Below are 20,046 nucleotides of genomic sequence, written 5' to 3' on the forward strand. Positions count from 1 at the left end.
TTCAAATCATTAATATATACAACAAACAGCAAGGGCCCCAACACTGAGCCTTGTGGAACGCCACTGGAAACTGCTTTCCGTTCGCAAAAACATCCATCAACCATTACCCTTTCTTTCCTGTCACTGAGCCAATTTTGGATTCCTTCCCCTGTATTCCCATCAGATCTCACTTTTCTGACCAGTCTGCCATGTGGGACGTTGTCAAATGCCATGTAGACTACATCCACTGCACTACCCTCATCAAACCTCTTGTTACTTTCTCAAAAAATTCGATTAAATTAGTAAGGTATGATCTTCCTCTAACAAAACCAGGCTGACTATCTTTGATCAATCCGTGCCTTTTTCCATTTTCTGCTTTAATTTGACCCTGGGAGATAACATGGAGAAGTGTGAAGTTATCCATTTTAGAAGGAAAAATAGAAAAGCAGAATTTTTTAAACACTGAGAGACTGCAAAGTGTTGGTATTCAAACCCAAGTGTCCTTGTACCTGAATCACAGAAGAAATGTTGGTTGAGGGATAAATATTGGCTCAGGACACGAGGGAGAGCCTTACTCTTTTTTAAAAATCATGCTATGGGAGATTTTACATCCACCTGAGAAGGCTGATAGGGCTTCCAAAAGACGACAACTTGCAGGTACAGAAACCAATTAGGAAATCAAATGGTATGTTAGCCTTTATTACAAAGGGATTGTACTGTAAGAGTGTAGAAATCTCACTGTAATTCTACAGGGCCTTGGTGAGACCGCACCTGGAATATTGTGCACACTTCTGGCCTCCTTACCAAAAGAAGGATAAACTTGCCCTAGAGGGAGTGAAACGAAAGTTCACAACATTGATTCCCGGGATAAGGGGATTGCCCTATGAGGAGAGATTGAGTAGACTGAGCTGGTAGTCCCTCTAATTTAGTAGCAGAGGTGATCTCATTGAAACATATCGAAGTCTTAAGGAGCTTGAAAGGGTAAATTCTTTGAAGAAGTTTCCCATGGCCGGCGATTCTAGAAGAATGGGGTGTGGGTTATGTCTCCGCATATGGGCCATTTAGGACTGAGATGAGGGGTGGAGGCATTTCTTCACTCAAGTTGTTTGGAATTCTCTACTCCAGAGGACTGTGGATGTTTAGTCATGGAGTGGATACCAAGTAAATTAAGGGATATGGGAATAACATGGAAGGTGGAGTTGAGGTAGGAGATCAGCCTTAGTTGTGTTGAGTGGCAGAGCAAGCTTGAAAAGCAAAAGAGCATAGTCTTGCTCCTATTTTTTATGTTCTTACGTTTTCTATCATTTGCTTCTCCTTTAAGATGCTGTTTAAAACTGACCTCTTCAACCAAGCTTTTGGTTAGCTGCCCTAATGTGGCCGGTGTCAAAATCCCCTACACAGCGCTTTGAGATGTTCTACCATGTTGACGGCGGTATATAAATGCATGCTGCTGTTGTTGTAAATATTAACATTAGTCCCTGATGCCAACTACACGTTCAGCTTGTAGCTTGCACCGGTCAGGGAAAGGCCCCAAATGTACAGGTGGACCCCCACACTCTTTCTCCAGGGGCCTTTAACTTGACTCATTGGTGACTATAAGGAAAGCTTAAAGCCCCAAGGCAATTCACACATGGCAGTAGGTAGGAGAGCAGGTGCTGAACCTCACAGGGGAGGTGCAAGATGACTAAAAGCTTGGTGGAAGAGATGGGCTTTGAGTAGGCCTTTGGAAGGAGGGAGGTGCTTGCATTTATATAACACCTTACATGACCTCGGGACATTTCAAAGGACTTTATAGCCAATGGAGTACTTTTGAAGTGTAGTCACTGTGGAAATATAGGAAACCGGGCAGCCAACTTGCACACAGCAAAAACCCAAAAGCAGCAATGGATTCATAGTAGGTTTCAGACATTGACTGAGGAAATAAAATACTGACCAGGAGTGGAAAAGCTCTGTTCATCAATTTAGTACCAAGGAATCTTTCACATGCAGCTGGAATGGAAGACACTGCCTCAGTTTAATGTCCTATCTGAAAGATGGAATCTCTGACGATGCAGCACTCCCTCAGCAGTGCCAGCCTATGTTTTGTGCTCAGGTCTCTGCTGTGGGAACTCAAACTCATGGTCTTCTGACCCAGAAAGCCAGACTTCTATTCATATAGCACCTTTCAAGATCCCAGGAAGTGCAGTCACTATTGCAACGTAGGCAACACTGCAGTCAATTTGCACACAGCAAACTCTTACAAACAGTGATGAAATAATGAACAGATGTTATCTGATTGCACTCCTGTGAAGAGCCTTGTGACATTTTACCACATTAAAGGTGCTATATAAATGCAAGTTGTTGATACTGTGAGAATAGAATTTTGATGTGGCAAATGCTTACTTCTGAAGTGCTGATGGAAGGTATTAGTGTGGTTAAATATTGAGGAGTGAAACCATTATTTTCAGTCCTAGCTCCAAACTCCATTCCCTAGCTACCGACTCCATCCCTCTGCCTGGCATCAGTCTGAGATTAAGCTAGTCTTTTCTCATCCATGGTGTCACATTTGATCCTGAGATGAACTTTCCACATCATATTCATGCTATCACTTAGTTCAGGCATCCTTCCATTTAGGAAAGATGATCGGCACACAGCAAACAATTCCATTTCAGGTGGAGTGTCTTCACATGGCCACAAGAGCATGTCAGAAGCTGGGAATTCTGCAGAGAATAACTCACCTCCTGACTCCCACCATCTACAAGGCACAATTCAGGAGTGTGAGGGAATACTCTCCACTTGCCTGGATGAGTGCAACTCCAACAACACTCAAAAAGCTTAACATCATCCAGGACAAAATGGTCTACTTGATTGTTATCCCATCCACAAGCATTCACTCCCTCCACCACCGACTCATAGTAGCAGTGTGTACCACCTCCAAGATGCACTGCAGTAACTCACCAAGGCTCCTTAGACAGCACCTTCCAAACCCACAACCACTACCATCTAGAAGGACAAGGGCAGCACATAGTTGGGAACATCAGCGCCTGCAAGTTCTCCTCCAAGCCTCTCATCATCCTGACTTGGAAATATATTGCCGTTCCATCACTGTCGCTGGGTCACCACCTCCTCAAGGGCAGTTAGGGATGGGCAATAAAAATGCTGGCCTAGTCAGTGACGCCCACATTCCATGAACGAATATAATATAAAAATTTGTTGATGCCTGTAGAGGCCGATCCTTGAAGGGCAGATTCCAGCACATGTGCCACACATGAAGCTACCAAGTGTCATTGTGGTTTTTTGTTTTCGGGTTATTGCCAAGCCACTGTAGCCAAATGGTGCGCAACAGCCTACTCTTTGCCTCTGTCGTCAGCTAGTTACTCCCAGGTGTGATAATCTATATCTTGGGCTTTTATGTCACACTTGAAAGCATCCATGAAGTGGAGCTTTAGGTATCTACTGGTTGTCTGGTTCTGGTTATCTTACCATATAGAGAGTCCTTGGGAATGTGACCAACCTCCATCTTGTGATGTGCCCAGGCCAATGAAGCCACCACTGCTGTGTTGATGTCATGCTATCACTAGGACTGCCTATTTCCACATCTAAAACATTGCCCAATTTTGCTCCTGTCTCAGCCCATCTACTGCTGAAACCCTCACCCATGCCTTCATTTCCTCTTATACTTGACTATTCCATTCTACTCTCGGTAACCTTGAGGTCACACAAAACTCTGCTGCTCATGTGTTAACTCACAGCAAGTCCCATTCCCTATTCCTATGTTTGCTGATCCATGTTGCCTCCCAGTAAAACAATGTCTTGATTTTAAAATTCTCATTCTTGTTTTCAAATATATTCATGGCCTTGCCCCTTCCTTCAGCACCACAACCCTCCAAGATATCTGCACTCCTCCAATTCTGGCCTTTTGAACAATTATTGCACAATTGGTGGTTGTGCCTTCAGTTGCCTACGCCCCAAGCTCTGGAATTTCCACCCTACACATTTTTGCCTCTCTATCTCACTTTCCTCATTTAAGGCACTCCTTAAAACATAATTATTTGGCCAAGCTTTTGGTCATCTGACTTGTATCTCCTTGTATGGCTCAGTGCCATACTTTTTTTTATAATGCTCCTGTGAAGTGCCTTGGGATGGTTCATTTCATTAAAGACACTATATAAATCCCACTCCAGGGACTTCAGTACAAATCCAGCCTGACAGGCTCAGTGCAGTACAGAGGGGCCACTACTCTTTTGAAGGTGTCGTCTTTCAGATGAGATATTAAATTGAGGCACTGCCTGCTCTCTCAAGTGGACATAAAAGACCACATTGCACTATTTTGAAGAAGAAGAGGGGAGTTATCCCCAATATCCTAGCTAATTTATGCCTTAAACAGCATCACTAAAATAAATTATGTGGTTATTAATCTCATTGCAGTTTGTGGGAGTTTGCTGTTGTGCCAATCATCTACCATGTTTTTTGTGTTACCACAGTGACCACAAAATATTTCACTGGCTGTAAAGCATTTTGGGACATTGTGAAAGGGGTGTTGGAATGCAAGTCTTCCTTTTATTTTTTAAGGTGTGAAATCTGGCATTTTGAAATTAGGGAAAAAAGGTTGAGACATCTAGCAAGGTGCTTAATGCTGAAAGTCTTTATCATCCCAGAGAGACCGGTACACCTGGAAATGTTAAACTACAAAGCCAAGATATGAGAAAATGTTATTGGCTATGGCGATGTGGATCATGGTATGAGTAATAATTGTGACAATGGCAACAACGGTGGCAATGTTGATAATGGTAACACTAGTTATAGTTATAACTATATTACTTATTGTGCTAGTCACAGTGGGAGTAATGGGAATGTTATTAATGATGGTGCAAGTGTTTTGGATATTGCGTTGACTGCGATGGTGTTTGATATTGCTGGTGGTATTTGTAGTGACAATGCTGGGAAGATTGGTGGTTGCAAGGTAGTGATAATGTTGCTAGTGATGTTGTGGCGATAAGTCAATAATTTTAAAAATTGTTGGACAAAGAGGAATTCCGTAGTGATGCTGACACTGATGATGATAATACTGGTGATATTGAAGCCCTGTATGATGGTGATGGTGACATCTCTACTTCCTTAAAACACACAAAATCAACCCAAACATTGTTCTCATGCCCCCAAAACTATACTTTAAATATAATTAAACAGTGGCGCGTGGATCAGTGTACCTGTAGGATCAAGGTGAAATTCAACTGACATTAGTAAGTCTAAAATTATCTTCTGTTTCTTGTATAAGGATGACCTTCACACTTGTTATCTTGCTGATAAATTATTTGAAACTGGATTAAAACATCAAAGAACTGGTGACTGAAGAAACAATCTGTCAACTAGTTGTTCTCTAGTGCTTCCTCCCTGGTTGCAGCTTCTCTGTTGTCCGTTTGCTCTCACCATTTCTATGTTAAAAGGACAGATTACAAGGCCAGATAGCACAGACAGGCTCTTATTTCCTTGAGCATAAGGTTAGGGGAGATCCAAGTTAGGTGTTTAAAGAAATGGATATTGTCAAGAGTGAAATAGTTCCTGTGGTGAGCAAGTCCAGAACAGTGATGTCAGAATGCATTTCTTCACAGAAAGAGTAGAACAAATCTGGAACTCTCTCACCTGCAAAGCTTTTGAGACAGGGAGGATCAATTAAAAATTTCAAAACTTACTTTGATACATTTCTGTTGGGTAAAGGTGTTAAGAAATATGGAGCCAAGGCAGGTAGATGGTGCTTAGGTACAGACCAGCCCTAACCCAGTGGTTAAAATGACATGTTTATATAACTAGAAGCATAGAGTTGCAAAAGTAAGGATTTGATAGATGTGTTCAAAACCATGATGAATCTAGGCAGACATAGGAAGAAACTTTCCATTGGCAAAACAAAAATTTAAGGTGATTTTTAAATGAACTAAAGTCAACACGAAGAAGAGCTTTTTTATGCGGTGAGTGGTTCAGATCAATAAAGCACTCCCTGAGAGCGTGGAGGAGGCAGATTCAATCATGCCTTTCAAGAAAGAAAACAATGCAGGCGGACAGGGAAAGAACAGCAGAGTGGGACTAGCTAAATGCTCTTTCAGAGAATTGGCTTGGACTTAATGGGCTGAATGGCCTCCCCTGTGCTGTTTGATTCATAGAGTAATGCCCAACATCAGTGACTAAGAGAATAGCATTCTTCCTTTGTTAGTTGGAAGGTTATGGGATCAAGTCGCAGTGCAGACACTATTTTTTAACAAAAACCTATGCTGACACTCCAGCCCAGTGCTTGCGAGAGTGCTGCAAAGTCAGAGATGCTGGCTTTTGGTGTGACAGCTCTCTCAGATGGCCGCAAAAAAAATCCTGTAGCACTCTTAATAAGAGGAGCTGGGGTGAGTTGTCCCTCAGTCAACATAATTCGAAACAGATTATCTTGTCATTTCCACATTGTTGTTTGTAGGAACCTGCTGTGTTTCCGAGGTTGCAAAAGTGACTGCACTTCAAAAGTACTTATTTGGCTATAAAACGCTTAGGGCGGTCCTGAGGACACGAAAAGTGCTATAGAAATGTCTGTGAGTCTTTCTTTTTTCTGTAATGCTATCAAATAATGCCAGAAGGAACTGGGAATAATGAAAACAAAATCCAAAACTCAAACCAAGCAACAGGAAGTCCGCAAACCTCCAGCCTTGGGTAAAAAGACTACAACTCCCAGAGTACCAACCTGGAGCTGGGGGGGGGCGCATGCGCACGGAAACCCCGCCCATAAAGCTTACGCCATAATGTGCTCGACGACTAGCACCAATGGGTGCACTGCTTTTTTTCCCCCCTTAGCCGGCGGCCGGGGCTGCGGCCAATTAGAAGGCTCGTTTCATGCTCGGGCTGCGCCTTCGCTTCTGGAAGCGTCTCCGGCGAGCGTCCGGCCCATGCGCGGTACCAAAGGATCCCGGTATCCAAGGGCATTGGAGTGAGGTGGGCGCCCGGGCGGGGGGAGGATTGTGGTTGAAATCGGCGCGGCGCGGAGCAGAACCCGCGGATCGGGAGGGAAGAAGGGAATGGCAATGGAGGAGTTAAGAGCTGGTTCCGAGGCCTAAGGTCGAGAGACAGGACGTTGCTTGTTCTCGGGGAAATGCTGGATCGTTGCGGTCAAGGGGTGGTATTTGGAACCTGAGTAATTGTGGCTGGGCTTCTTGGGTGCATAGAGGGGGCAAGCACTAAGGAGGCTGTGCAAGACCTGGGGGCGGAGCTACAGGGGGCTGTGGTCGAACTGGAGGCGGAGCTACAAGGGGCTGTGGTCGAATTGGGCGGGGCTACGAAAGGCTGCGGTAGAACAGGGGCTGAGTTCATAGTGGATGCCGGTGTAGAATTGGGGGCGTGGCTGCTAGGGGCCGGGGCAGAGTTCGAGGGCGTGGTTACAGGGGGCCGGGGCAGAGTTCGGGGGCGTGGCTGCTGGGGGCCGGGGCAGAGTTCGGGGGCGTGGCTGCTGGGGGCCGGGGCAGAGTTCGGGGGCGTGGCTGCTGGGGGCCGGGGCAGAGTTCGGGGGCGTGGCTGCTGGGGGCCGGGGTAGAGTTCGGGGCGTGGCTATTGGGGACATGACCACTATTTGGATGTGGATCCTGGGGCTGTGGTAATTGTTGGTTTGGTGAAAAGGTGGTTATATTGGGAATGGAGCTACTGGGGAGGGCAGAGGTGTAATTTGGTCAGGAGGTTGGATGGGACTATTTGGGGAGGGTGGTGCAGCTGTGGGTTTGTGATAATTGGGGGATACTCCAGCTCAGAGGACATTGTTGGGTAGGGAAGTTGGTGCATTGACAGGGTTTTTACTGAGTTGTGGTTGGCGGTGTAAGAAGTAAAGAGGTTTCTTCTTTTGCGGGGATATTATATGGGATTTATTTTTCTATTAAGAGGTTTGCTGGCTTTCTAAAGGAAGTGAGGTTTTTTTATCGGGGTAGTTATAGTAACAGGATTTTGTGCATCACAGTGGCAGTGGGTCGTATACATGCATGGCAGGTGCAGTGAGCAGCAGGCAGAGTGCAGCCAGGGGCCTGGCAGCATTTGGACTCGGGCAGCGGAGACTCTGCTGTGGGAATCTGCCCATGATCCGTGGGAATGACTGTTACTACTATCCGACTAGGAGGCAGAGTCCCTTGCCTCGCTGCTGTAAACGGGTAAGCAAGTCGAATTGTGATGGTTGTAACTGCATGTCACACTGGAATAGGACAAATGTGTATTGCCTCTCATTGGGGTAACCACTGTCGTGTCTTGAGTCAGAAGGTTGTGATTTCAACTCTCATTCCATCCCTTGAATGCACATTCTGAACTGACACTTCCCAGGGACGAGATGTTAAAGTGAGGCACTCATCTACACACATGGTGGCAGTAAAGGATCCCATAGCACTATTTCAATAAAGAGCAGATCATTTCTTCCTTGTGTCCTGGCCAGTGTTCACCCCTCACTTGTATTTAAAATAAAATGGTTATCTGGTCACTATTGTACTGCTGTTTGTGGGACAATGCTGTGAGTTGCCTCCAGCATTTCCTACATTACAACAGTGACTACAGTTCCAAAAGTCATCCATTGGCTGTAAAGTACTTTGTGATATCCTGAGCGCTCTGATCTGGAAATGCTGAATACTTCCTGTCCCTTTCTTGAATGCCTTTCATTAGAATGTCATAGTACAAAGAGCACTACCCGGGACTTTGAACTGAGCAGCCTAGGTGAAAGGACGAGACCATTTGTGCAGAGCACCACCAAAGTTGAAATGGGTAGGAAAGAAAGGTATGATATAGAGGTTGGGTAAAGGCAAGCCTTTAATAACAGGTAGATTGCAGACAGAAGGGAAGATTGCCACACCTTTGTAACTAGGCAAAAAATGGGTTCTAATCAGAAATTTTCTAGTGGGCCTTTGTTTTAGAGAGAACTTCAATTCATCGTTTTGTATAACATTGTTGAAAAGTGTGGTGATACCACCTAAGAGGAAAGTTCAGAGTGCCAGTGATTGTTGTAAACTGGTACAAGATTGAATTGCCTCATTGGAAACTCCGGATTTTAGCTGGGCAACGTCTCAGGTCAGATCAAAGACGAAGCAGGCAGAATTAAAGGGTGCAGAGTCCTGGGCTGCCCTTTAACCCGTGTTTTCCTGTCTCTGAGGTCTACAAGGAGGTCAAGGGTTATGGGGCAGAGAAGTAAGCAGTGGGTCAAGGCTTACTGACAGAGGGGGATGGGGGTGGGTGGGAGGGATGCAGGCAGGAAAATTGAGTTAAGACCACAATCGGGTCAGCCATAATCTTATTGAATGGTTCAGCAGACTTGAGGGGCCAAATGGCCTCCTGCTGATCCTATATCATGTGTTCTTCTGCCGTTGGAGTTGTTCATAGCCTGATAAGCAAATCTTGGGTCACCAGTGGATATTGTGAAGAGACTCAATCCTTCTCTCCAAACAATGTATTGCCATGTACTGCAAACTTTAATGATTGGAACAACACTGACAAAAGGGAGCCAGTGGATTCCGGGGAGCCTTTGAACTTTACATTTGGCTTAGCAGGTCTAAAGCAAGTGTTTTCCATTCCGTGTGAGCTGCCTTCTCTGTCCGCCTCTTGCCTCCCATCTTCATCTCATCCTATTGGAATAATCTGTTCCTTTGTCTTTCAAGTGCATATCATGCTCCTTCTGAAACACCCTCTGTGCTAATTGTAGTATGTCTTTTGTTAGAAGCTGGCTGGTTATTTTGTTTAACAAAAACAATTAAAGGCCCACCACTGTTAGACATGAGATTCCTGTGTCCGAGTCACAGTTTTTAACACGTTCGTGAGTTTGAGGAGAGCCAACTGAGCAGAAGGATCAAATTGGGAACTTTGCTGGCATTTAATTCGAACTGAACCCACAATTGAAAACAAGCTCACCAGTTTTCTGGAGACTCTTGGGTCTGGCAGCACCTGTGGGGAGAGAGAAAAAAACAGAAGTAATGATTCATGTCGGCGACCTTTTGTCAGCACCCTGTGTCTTTAATTTTTAAGCTTGTAAAACGATGCACAGTGTGTAGCTCTCCCTATTCCCAGAGAGATAAGAGCAGGAGTAGGCCATTCAGTCCTTCAAACCTGCTCTGCCATTTGGTAAGAAAGGTGCAAACTAGTAAAAGATAATGAAAATGGGGAAGATAATGATTGGTAAATATGTTTGGAAATTGCCATATCTGTCATTCAGCACTTGGGAAACAAACAGCAGCGTATGCAATACACAGCGGGCAGTCATTAAAACCTAAAAGTAAAATACTATGGCTGCCGGAAATCTGGATTGAAAACAGAAAATGTTAGAAATGCTCAGTAGTTCAGGCAGCACTTGGAGTAGGAGGGGGTTTGCACACTGCTCTGAACCTGCTGCTTCACCAAAAAACAAGAACTCCATGGCAACTGTGGCGATTCACTTCTTGCAGTGCCTCCTGAAATTAATCGGCATAGAATTTGCATCAGTGAAACAGGTCATTTGGCCCGAATGGCCTATTATGCTGATATTCGTGCACTACTCAAGTGTCCACTCACCCGTCTTTCTCGCCCTCTCACCAGACCCTTATATTCCTTTCTCCCTCATGTATTTCTGTAGGCTCCCTTTAAATGCATTTGTGCCTTTCACCTCGGCTACTCCCGTGGTAGCAGCTTCCCCATTCTAATCGTTCTTGGCCTGGCTGAGTGTGTCTGCAGTGTTTTGCTGTCATTTCTGACTCCCCAGTCAAAGGAAATAAGGGAGCATAGGAACAGGAATAAGTTACTTAACCCCTCGGAGCCTGCTCTGCCATTCATTGAGATCGTGGCTGATCTGTGACCTGGCCCCATAGCCCTTAATTTCTCTGGTCAACAACCTAATTTCAAATTAATTGTTAATTTGGCATCAACTGCAGTTCACGGAAGAGAGTTTTAATTTTCTACCACTCTTTGCATGTAGCCAAGTTTCCTAATTTCCTTCCTGAAATATCTGGCTCTAATTGCTAGGCACTTAAAACCCCAACCAGCAGAAATAGTTTCCCCCTAGCAGTTCCCCTTGATATCTTGAAAATTTTGATCGCCACCCGTAACCTTCTAATTTCCATGGAATATAGCTCTGCCATCTGCCACAGAGTGAACAAGAGAAAACTGTTATAATGAGCTTTTTGCTACAACATGGTATTTTTCTCTCTTTCTGTGAAGAAGAACCTTCAATGGGATGAATAAAATCAGGAGATCACCATGAAGTGATCCTGCTCTATCATTCGATGCAATCGTAGCTGATCATCTCCCTCCATGCCACTTTTCTGCCCAACCCCCATATCCACTAATTCTTAGCGCTCAAAAAGAAAAATCTTATCAATCTCCGTCTTGAATGCAACCAACAACTGAATGTCCTTGGCCATCTGGCGTAGAGAATTCCAAAGAGTCGCAACACACTGAGTGAAGAAATTTCCCTGCATCTCGTTCCAAAATGTCCATCCCCTTATCCTGATTTTTTTTTTTTGTTTTGGAAAAATATACTTAATTCATAAAATATCTGGAAGAACAAACCAAAGCATTTCAAAATCACCATCACAAAAGTACAATCAGGTTCAACTTTTACAACGTGTATCACGAAATGCATCAATACAATGAATGAATTTTACAATCATTTGCAGACGTTCATTTTGAGCTGTACAGCCTGAGGGGCTATAAACAGTTCCCAGTCTAAACAGTCTTAAAAAGCGACCTTTCCCCATTGCGCCTTTGCGGCAGCTGCCCCAAGCTTAAGTGCGTCCCTCAGCACGTAGTCCTGGATTTTGGATTGTGCCAGTCTGCAACACTCGGTCGGGGACAACTCTTTGCACTGGAAGACCAACAAGTTTTGGGCAGACCAAAGAGCGTCTTTCACCGAGTTGATGATCCTCCAGCTGCAGTTGATGTTTGTCTCGGTATGTGTCCCTGGGAACAGCCCGTAGAGCACAAAGTCCTGTGTCACAGAACTGCTCGGGATGAACCTTGACAGAAACCACTGCATCTCCCTCCAGACCTTCTTTGCAAAGGCACAATCTACAAGGAGGTGAGCAACGGTCTCGTCCCCACCACAGCCACCTCGAGGGCAACTGCTGAAGGGATGAGACTCCTGGCATGTAGGAAGGATCTGACGGGGCGGGCCTTTCTCACCACCAGCCAAGCTACATCTTGGTGCTTGCTGGAAAGTTCTGGCAATGAGGCATTCTGCCAAATGACTTTGACAGTCTGCTCGGGGAACCATCCCACAGGATCCACCTCTCCTTTTCCCGCAGGACCTCTAAGATGTTACGTGCTGACCACTGCCTGATGGACTTGTGGTCAAAGGTGTTTCTCTGCGTTATTTTTTTCCATGAGGGACAGGTGGTATGGCACGGTCCAACTACTTAGAGCGTTCCGCGGCAGCGTGGCCAGACCCATCCTTTGCAACACCGGTGACAGGTAGAACCTCAGCATGTAGTGACACTTGGTGTTTGCGTACTGAGGGTCTATGCACAGCTTGATGCAGCCGCACACAAAGGTGGCCAACAGTATGAGGGCGATGTTGGGCACGTTTTTTCCCCCTTTATCAAGAGGCTTGTCCATCCCCTTATCCTGATGCTGTGACCCAATTGGTAGATTTCCCGGCCAGCTTCTCAACATCTACCATGCCAAGCCCCTTAAGAATTGTACACATTTCAATAAAAGCGTCTATTCTTCCAAACTGCAGAGAATGTAGACCTGTAGAGAAGTCTGTCATGAATTATTGGATTTAATAATAATGTATCGAGTTAGTAGGAGTTTAATTTATAAAAAATGGCTCATGTTTAAAAAAAATTTTAAATCCCCTTTTTAAAAAGCTTTTAATTTTAAGTTTCCCAGCCTAGACTTGTGTAACATTCCTGGGTGGAGATGCCTGCATTCTGCAACACCTGTATTCATCTCAATAGGATTACAACTTTGCTCTGATCTGAAGTAGATCCAGGTTTAGTCTGCACAAGTGTCCAGTTGTACAGCATCATATAGTGCACACTGCCATTGCGTCACCCATTTCAGTCTTTACCATCCTCCAGTACAATGCAGTTGGTGAGATTTTCCTGGAACCATCAACCCTTAGGCACAGGCCATTCGAACCTGTTCCACTGCCATTTAATTACATAATTACAGATCTGAACCTCCGATCTCTTTTCCAGCTTTGATCTATATCCCTTGATTCCCCTAATCTAACAAAAATCTATTGTACTTGCCTTGAAAATTCAAATTGACCCTCAGCATACACAGCCTTCAGGGGGATGCATGTTTCAGATTTCCACTACCCTTTGTGTGAAAAAGTGTTTCCTAATTTCACTCCTAAATGACCTAGTTCTAATTGTAAGACTGTGACTACCTGTTCTGGTTTCTTCCACCAGAGTAAATAGGCTCGCTGTAACTAACCTGTCAAATCCTTTAAATGTTTTAAACACGTGGATTGGATCATCCTTCAATATCTTAAACTCAAGCAAACACAACCTAGCCTTAACCCTTTTAGCCATGATATCAAAGCTTCATTTTCTTTTGCCTTTGCACATCCTTCACAGTGCTGGAAAATGGGATTAGAATAGTTAGGTACTTGTTTGACCGGCACAGACTCGATGGGCTGAAGGGCCTTTTTCTGTGCTGTAGACCTCTATGACTCTGACAAGGCAGCGATTTATTGCTGAGAAGGCACCAGGAGTCAGACATGTGTGGGACTCGGGTCACGTGAAGGTTAGACCAGGCAGGTAATGACTAGATAGCTTCCCTTAAGGTCATTAGTAAACCAGTTACATCTTCCTGGCAACCCAGCAGCATTCACGGTCGCTCCTTCTGGTGCCAGCCAGCAAATTGCGCCATTTATTGAATTCAGTTTCACAACTTGCCCATGGATTGGATTTAGACTCCAGACTTCTGTGTTGCTGCTCCAGGAAGAGAATCTCTAGGCCGCCACACCCTATCCCATCCAACCCTTGGGTTAGTCAATTCAAAATGCCCTATTGCAGTTGTGAGTAAAGACTTGCCACTTAATGGAAATCTCTGTTTCAAATAAGTCACTGTTTAAACTCCCACTCCTGCATTAATTTTGGGAGGTGATGTTGTGGCGGTATTGTCACAAATAATCCAGAGACCCAGGGACCGGGGTTCAAATCCCACCACGGCAAATAGTGGAATTTGAATTCAATAAAAATCTGGAATTTAAAGTCTAATGATAATTACCAGACTGATTCCTGGGATGGCGGGACTGACATATGAGGAGAGAAAGAGTTGGTTAGGATTATATTTGCTGGAGTTCAGAAGAATGAGGGGGGAAATCTCGTAGAAACCTATAAAATTCTAACGGGACTAGACAGGGTAGATGCAGGAAGGATGTTCCCGATGGTGGGGGAGACCAGAACTAGGGCTCACAGTCTGAGGATATGGTGTAGACCATTTAGGACTGAGAGGAGGATAAATTTCTTCACCCAGAGAGCAGTGAGCCTGTGGAATTCGCTACCACAGAAAGTAGTTGAGGCCAAAACATTGTATGTTTTCAAGAAGGAGTTAGATATAGCTCTTATGGGGAAAGTATTCAAAGGATATGGGGAGAAAGCAGGAGCAGGCTGTTGAGTTGGATGATCAGCCGTGATCATATTGAATGGCGGAGCAGGCTCGAAGAGCTGAATGGCCTACTACTGCCCCTATTTTTTATGTATCTTTCTATGTAAAATCATGTGCACTCATGAAAAGCCTGGAATGAGCGTACAGGCTTGGCAGCCAATCAACGAGACATAACTGATCTCTCCCCCACCACCACCACCACCACCCTCTGATCTTGGTTAGTTTTCTTATGATGCTTAATCACCTGCGTCTGATGCAGTTACTGGTTTCTAGCCCCTCTGGCTCATCTAGAAATGAAATGCTTAGTACCATGTTAGCATACGAGACTTGTTGCCTTAAGATAATGTTGAGATGAATATCATAGTATCATCTGATTTCATCCTTTTGAATCTTGCTTGCATTGTCTCTAGTGTGCCTCTTTTTCTTTTGCAACATGGAGACCAGCATTGTGTGCATGGCACTCAGTGTGTGTGGGCATCAGGGTTTGCAATCGATTAAGACACTTATATTTTCTCTTTTCTTCCTCAGAGGTTGGAGCTGTGCCCCGGCAGGTTCTCTCGGCAGATTAGTGGCGCATCGCGGGCTACACAGTCTCCTGTTGACGTGCGGCACCAGACCAAAAGACGGCTAGGCGCAGCCAGACACACCGTGGTTGCTCACAGCCTTAACCTTGGGCTGGGCCACTTCCCGGATCCCGAGCGGGCCCAGTATGGTTTCTTGCAAGGCACCCACGGTCGGGTGTCACTCCCGAGTGACGTAGGCCTGCAGTCCCTCATCTGTTTCCCAGACGAGAAGGTCAGTATGCAGCTGATCGTGAGTGGCCAGGGGAAGGAGCAGACTGCCCTGCTGGAGGTGCCATGCTCCAGTTTGGTGCATTTGCAGCACTTGGTGGCCTCCAGGATAGAAAGTGTGCCGAGCGAGCTGGAGAGATGGCTTGGTGCTGAACAAGCGAATGCACCCCTGTTGTCCCAGCTTGAAGGCATTTTGGATTCGATCACCACCGTTGACGGGCACAATGCGGACGACATTGTGGTAGAGCATCGTGACTCCTCCGACCTTTGTGGGTTGCCGGTGATGAGTGAATTGGCAGTTGAGAGCACCCTGGAGTCACTGGCGGAGAAGCCTGAGGGAACCGGAGTGCTCCCTATAAATGGGCAGCTTCCCCAGTTGGATGAATCCCCAGAGACAACAGTGAGCCTTTGGGACATGCACGAGGGACACCTGGACTCTTTCAGGTCATTGTTTGACACTGAGTGCTGTCGAATGCCATACTACATGGGTTTCGAGCACCCAACGATGCCCCCGTCACAGCTCGGGGCATTAGCTGCTTTTAGTGGAACCGGTAACCTTGCAAGTGCAGGCTGGCAGAAGAGGGAGCCCAGCATGGAGGAGCATCTCGCTGTCCTTTATGAAAAGCTGAGAGTGGAGGTAAAAGAGATCTTTATTTTAATTATTAAGTTTTAATTGTGTAGAAGAATAATTATTTTCTGAGTAATTGGAATTAAGCCTAATATGGTGCTTTTCCTATGACTTGAATTTATAAAGTGGCTTTAAGTAGCATAAATGACCCAAGGTGCTTCAAAGAAGTTTAATTAGCTAAAATTCAACCCTGAGCCACAAAAGATAGTAGGACAGTTTACCAAAAGCTTGGTCGAAAAGATGGGCTTTAAGGAGGTTCTCAAAGGAGGAGGGAAGAGAGAGTGATATGGAGAGGTGTAGGGAGTGAATTCCATAACTTAAGACTCAGGCAGCTGAAGGTACGGCCATCAATGGCAGAGCTATTAAAATTGGAGTTGGGCAGAAGGCAGAATTAAAAGAATGCAGATATCTCGGTGGGGCTGGAGATTACAAAGAAAGGGAGGGGTGAGGCTCGGGTGGGATTTGAAAACCTGGATGAGAATTTTAAAATTGAGGCGTTGCTGGACCAGGAGCCAGTGTAGGTCAGTGAACTCAAGGCTGATGGGTGCTCGTCACTTGTTACGAGTTAAGGAACAGACAGCAGAGTTCTTGACCAGCGGTGATAGGAAAATCTCACCAATTTTTCTTTTGTTCTGTGGCCTGGATATTGTGATCACTGAGCTGGGGTGTGGGGGGGGGGAAGCAGTCTGTGTTCTTGCTAGCCAGTGACCTTCTCGCCTCAGTGGGAAATGTGTGGCTAGTAAACTTGAAACAGAATGGGACTCTGGTGTGATGCCCTCCCCAGTTGAAAAATCTGGTTACATTCACTCTTTAGGGCCCCACACACACAATGAATACTTGCACAAGTTACTGGGGGGATGTCTGTAAACCCATATTGGAACATGAGTTAGTGTCTGCAGGGACAAAAGAGGAATATTTTAATGGTGTGGGGAAGGTTGGCTGGGGGGGGGAGTCATGAAGACCAGAGATGCTCCCCTGCAACGTGCATCCCCCACCTCCACCCCTCCACTCCACCCCCCGCCGCCATTCCCACCTCCTCCATGCCCTGTTTTCCATTACATAGTGTGTACAACACAGAAACAGGCCCTCCTCACGAGCCTCTTCCAACCCTCCTCCCATCTTTTCCCTTTCACATATCTTCCTATTTCTTTGTGTCTCATGTGTATATATCCAGTTTGCTCTTAAATCTATCTATGCTATTTACCTCAGCTGCTACTCTGTGATAGCAAGTTTCTTTTTTTTTTATTCATTCATGGGATGTGGGTATCACTGGTTGGGCAAGGGTTTATTGCCCACTCTTAATTGCCCTTGAGAAGGTGGTGGGGAACTGCTGCCTTGAACCACTGCAGCGCTGTTACAGAGGGAGTTCCAGGATTTTGACCCAGTGACAGTGAAGGGACAGCAGTATATTTCCAAGTCAGGGCGATGAGTGGTTTGGAGAGGAACGTCCAGATGGTGTATCTGCTGCCCTTGTCCTTCAGTAGTGGTAGTGGTCACGGGTTTTGGAAGGTGCTGTTTAAGGAGCCTTGCTGAGTGCTGATCTCTAACCATTCTCTTGGTAAAGAAGTTTCTTCTGAATTTCTTACTAGATTTATTAAAGACTCTCTATTTTTTGACTTCCTCTTTTAATTCTACTTTTGAGTTCTGCATTGAGCCTGAAGTGTACCAGCTACAGAGGGTGAGAGAGAGCTGGCAGTCTCTCCTTTGGGCACCCTCCTCATGGCTGCTTGATTGGGAGTGACCAGCTAAGAGTAAGCTTCCTAGCCCAAAGTCATCTGCACAAGGGAGACCAGGGAGAAGTTGCTGACTCTCTAGAGGGCAAGTTAATTTGAGGGTTTATTGTAAAGAAAATCTTCTTTCTGGTGATTCTTAGGTGGCCCATCGCTTAATATAAACTTGTAGTGAACATGTTAGTTAATTCTATAGCGATCAATGGCAGAAGCTCCATGACTGCTCAGTTCTGCCCTGCTGAAGCAATGAAAACCCAAAACTCTCCTGGTGCTATCACAATATGCATTTAGGAACACTAGAACAAGTAGAGCCATTCAGCCTCTCTGTCATTTCACTAGATTGTTGCTGATCTGTATCTTAATGACACATACCTACAAACTTTAATACCCTTAACCAACAATAATCTATCTCTGTTTTGAAACTGACGACTCCTCCTCTTCCTCTTCCTCTCCCCCAACATTCTCAACATCCTTTTCAGGGAGAGAGAGTTGATTTCCACTATCTATTATGTGAAGAAGCGCTTCCTGACATGACTCCGGAACAGCTGATCTCGAATTTTAAGATAAATTCCCTCCTTGTTCTTCACCAGAGGAAAAAGTTTCTCTCTATCTGCCCCATCAAATCTTTTAATCATCTTAAATACCTCAATTAGACTTATCCCCTTGAGAGTAGAGGATTTACAAACATCTATGCAACCAGTCTCCATAATTTAACCCTTTTAAGGCCTGGTATCATTCCAGTAAATTTGTGCTGTATCTTCTCCAAGGCCAATATATCCTTCCTGAGATATGGTGTCCAGAACTGAATGCAGTTACTCCAGTCTAACCAGAGCTCTGCACAGTTGTAACAGTTATTCTAGCCCCATTTTTCTTGAAGTGGGGTGCTGGAACACAAGGCCAATATTTCATTAGTCTTTTAACTTGGTTTTTTTTTTGCACTTTTTTTAAGTAGCTATTACCTTTTATTTCATTAACGTGTAAATGATGGTTATAAGTAATTTATTGACTGTAAAGGGCTTCAAGACCTGTAGTGGTTGCGATAAACGCTATATAAATGTAGGCCTTTTTTTTAATCTACTAGAGATTTGATCTCGTCACTGAGATGGCCGTCCTGTCATCAATCTTTTGCGTGTCAGTTCTCTAAACTATAGTTAGAATTGTTTAATGGGTGATTATGTTGCAGTGCAGTGGTTTTGTGCTCTGCCAAGGAAGATTGGACAGCTGGCAATGCTTCTGGTTTTCTTGCTGTTTAATGAAGAGAAAGGGCTGTGTTCTTTCATTCCTCTTTTTTTTCGATTCTCCCTGTCATTCTGTATATAATATGTACATATATAATATGTATATAATTTCATAAAGCCACACACTTCACAGCAGAGAAGGGCACAGTTCAGCCTATTGTGTCTGTGCCAACTCTCTGAAGGAACTATCCTGTTGTTCTTACCTGTGTCTAAATTGGCTGCAGCCTTATCTACATTACAACAGTAACTACGCTTCAATTGACTGTGAAGTGCTCTGGCATGCCCTGAAGTTATGAAAAGTACTACATGTTCTTTCTCCCCCCCTCCATATTGTCTGACAGCGCTTCTTTGAAGCACCTTGGTTAAAAGGGGCTTGGTAGTTTGAGTGATAGGTTTGTTGATGTTTGATGACATGGTAAGCGAATGTTGGGAAAGATGAAGTTTTAAATTTCTTCTTTTGCCTCACTGCTAGACAGTTGTTCCTTTTGTAATTCCATTTGCAGCTGCGCGTAGAAACAAAGCTTTGCGTTTTGAGACTGGTTTATACCAAGCACAGAGCAGTGACATGAAGAAGGTGCAAAGTTGATAAAGGCTTGCACATTGCCTGGAACCTGACATTAAGCTTTGGGATTTTCCTGAAAACTTTTGCTTTGACCCCAGGAACGATGCAGCTTCTAGAATCAGAGTCTTGATCTTCATCTGATCTTGATCAGAGCATGATCTTAAAGCTGTAGCCTTGTACATGCCATACACAAGATAGCAAGCCTACAAGTTATCCCAGGCTTGTGACACGTTCTGTTATGATCCCCATAGTGAAAACTTTTAAAAAGGTTTGAATTTCTAGTAACTGACCGGAAGGTTCACACAAGATTAAGTTTTAAGACTTTTACTGTAATGAACAAACTGAAAGCAACATTGTTTAAACACTGTTCAGTAGCCAACTTATACTCAAAACTATAGAAAAGATCCCCCCATTTAACTTTTAAATGACGTAAATGCCCCGGCACGGTTATACTTTACTCTGTCCCTTAAGTGGACATTTCATTCTCCAGGAACCAGTTCAAAGCTATTCTCAGTTTCCAGTGGCCTACTCCCTTTTCCCTTTTCCGGCTAGGTAACTTCTA

At 44.7% G+C, this 20,046-nt stretch overlaps 1 protein-coding gene across 1 annotated transcript in view; it reads left to right on the plus strand.

Annotated features, from left to right (window-relative positions):
• Positions 1–6,834: 6,834 nt before the first annotated feature.
• c19h6orf136 (chromosome 19 C6orf136 homolog) overlaps positions 6,835–20,046 on the plus strand; it is a 29,640-nt gene continuing 16,428 nt past the window's right edge. Inside the window, exons 1-3 of the mRNA XM_041213476.1 lie at positions 6,835–6,924; positions 7,934–8,120; positions 15,064–15,963. Coding sequence (XP_041069410.1) covers positions 7,956–8,120; positions 15,064–15,963 — 1,065 coding nt within the window. The 5' untranslated portion in view covers positions 6,835–6,924; positions 7,934–7,955. The remainder of the gene's footprint in view (positions 6,925–7,933; positions 8,121–15,063; positions 15,964–20,046) is intronic.

This window comes from Carcharodon carcharias, chromosome 19, assembly GCF_017639515.1.
Source record: "Carcharodon carcharias isolate sCarCar2 chromosome 19, sCarCar2.pri, whole genome shotgun sequence".
NCBI lineage: Eukaryota > Metazoa > Chordata > Chondrichthyes > Lamniformes > Lamnidae > Carcharodon > Carcharodon carcharias.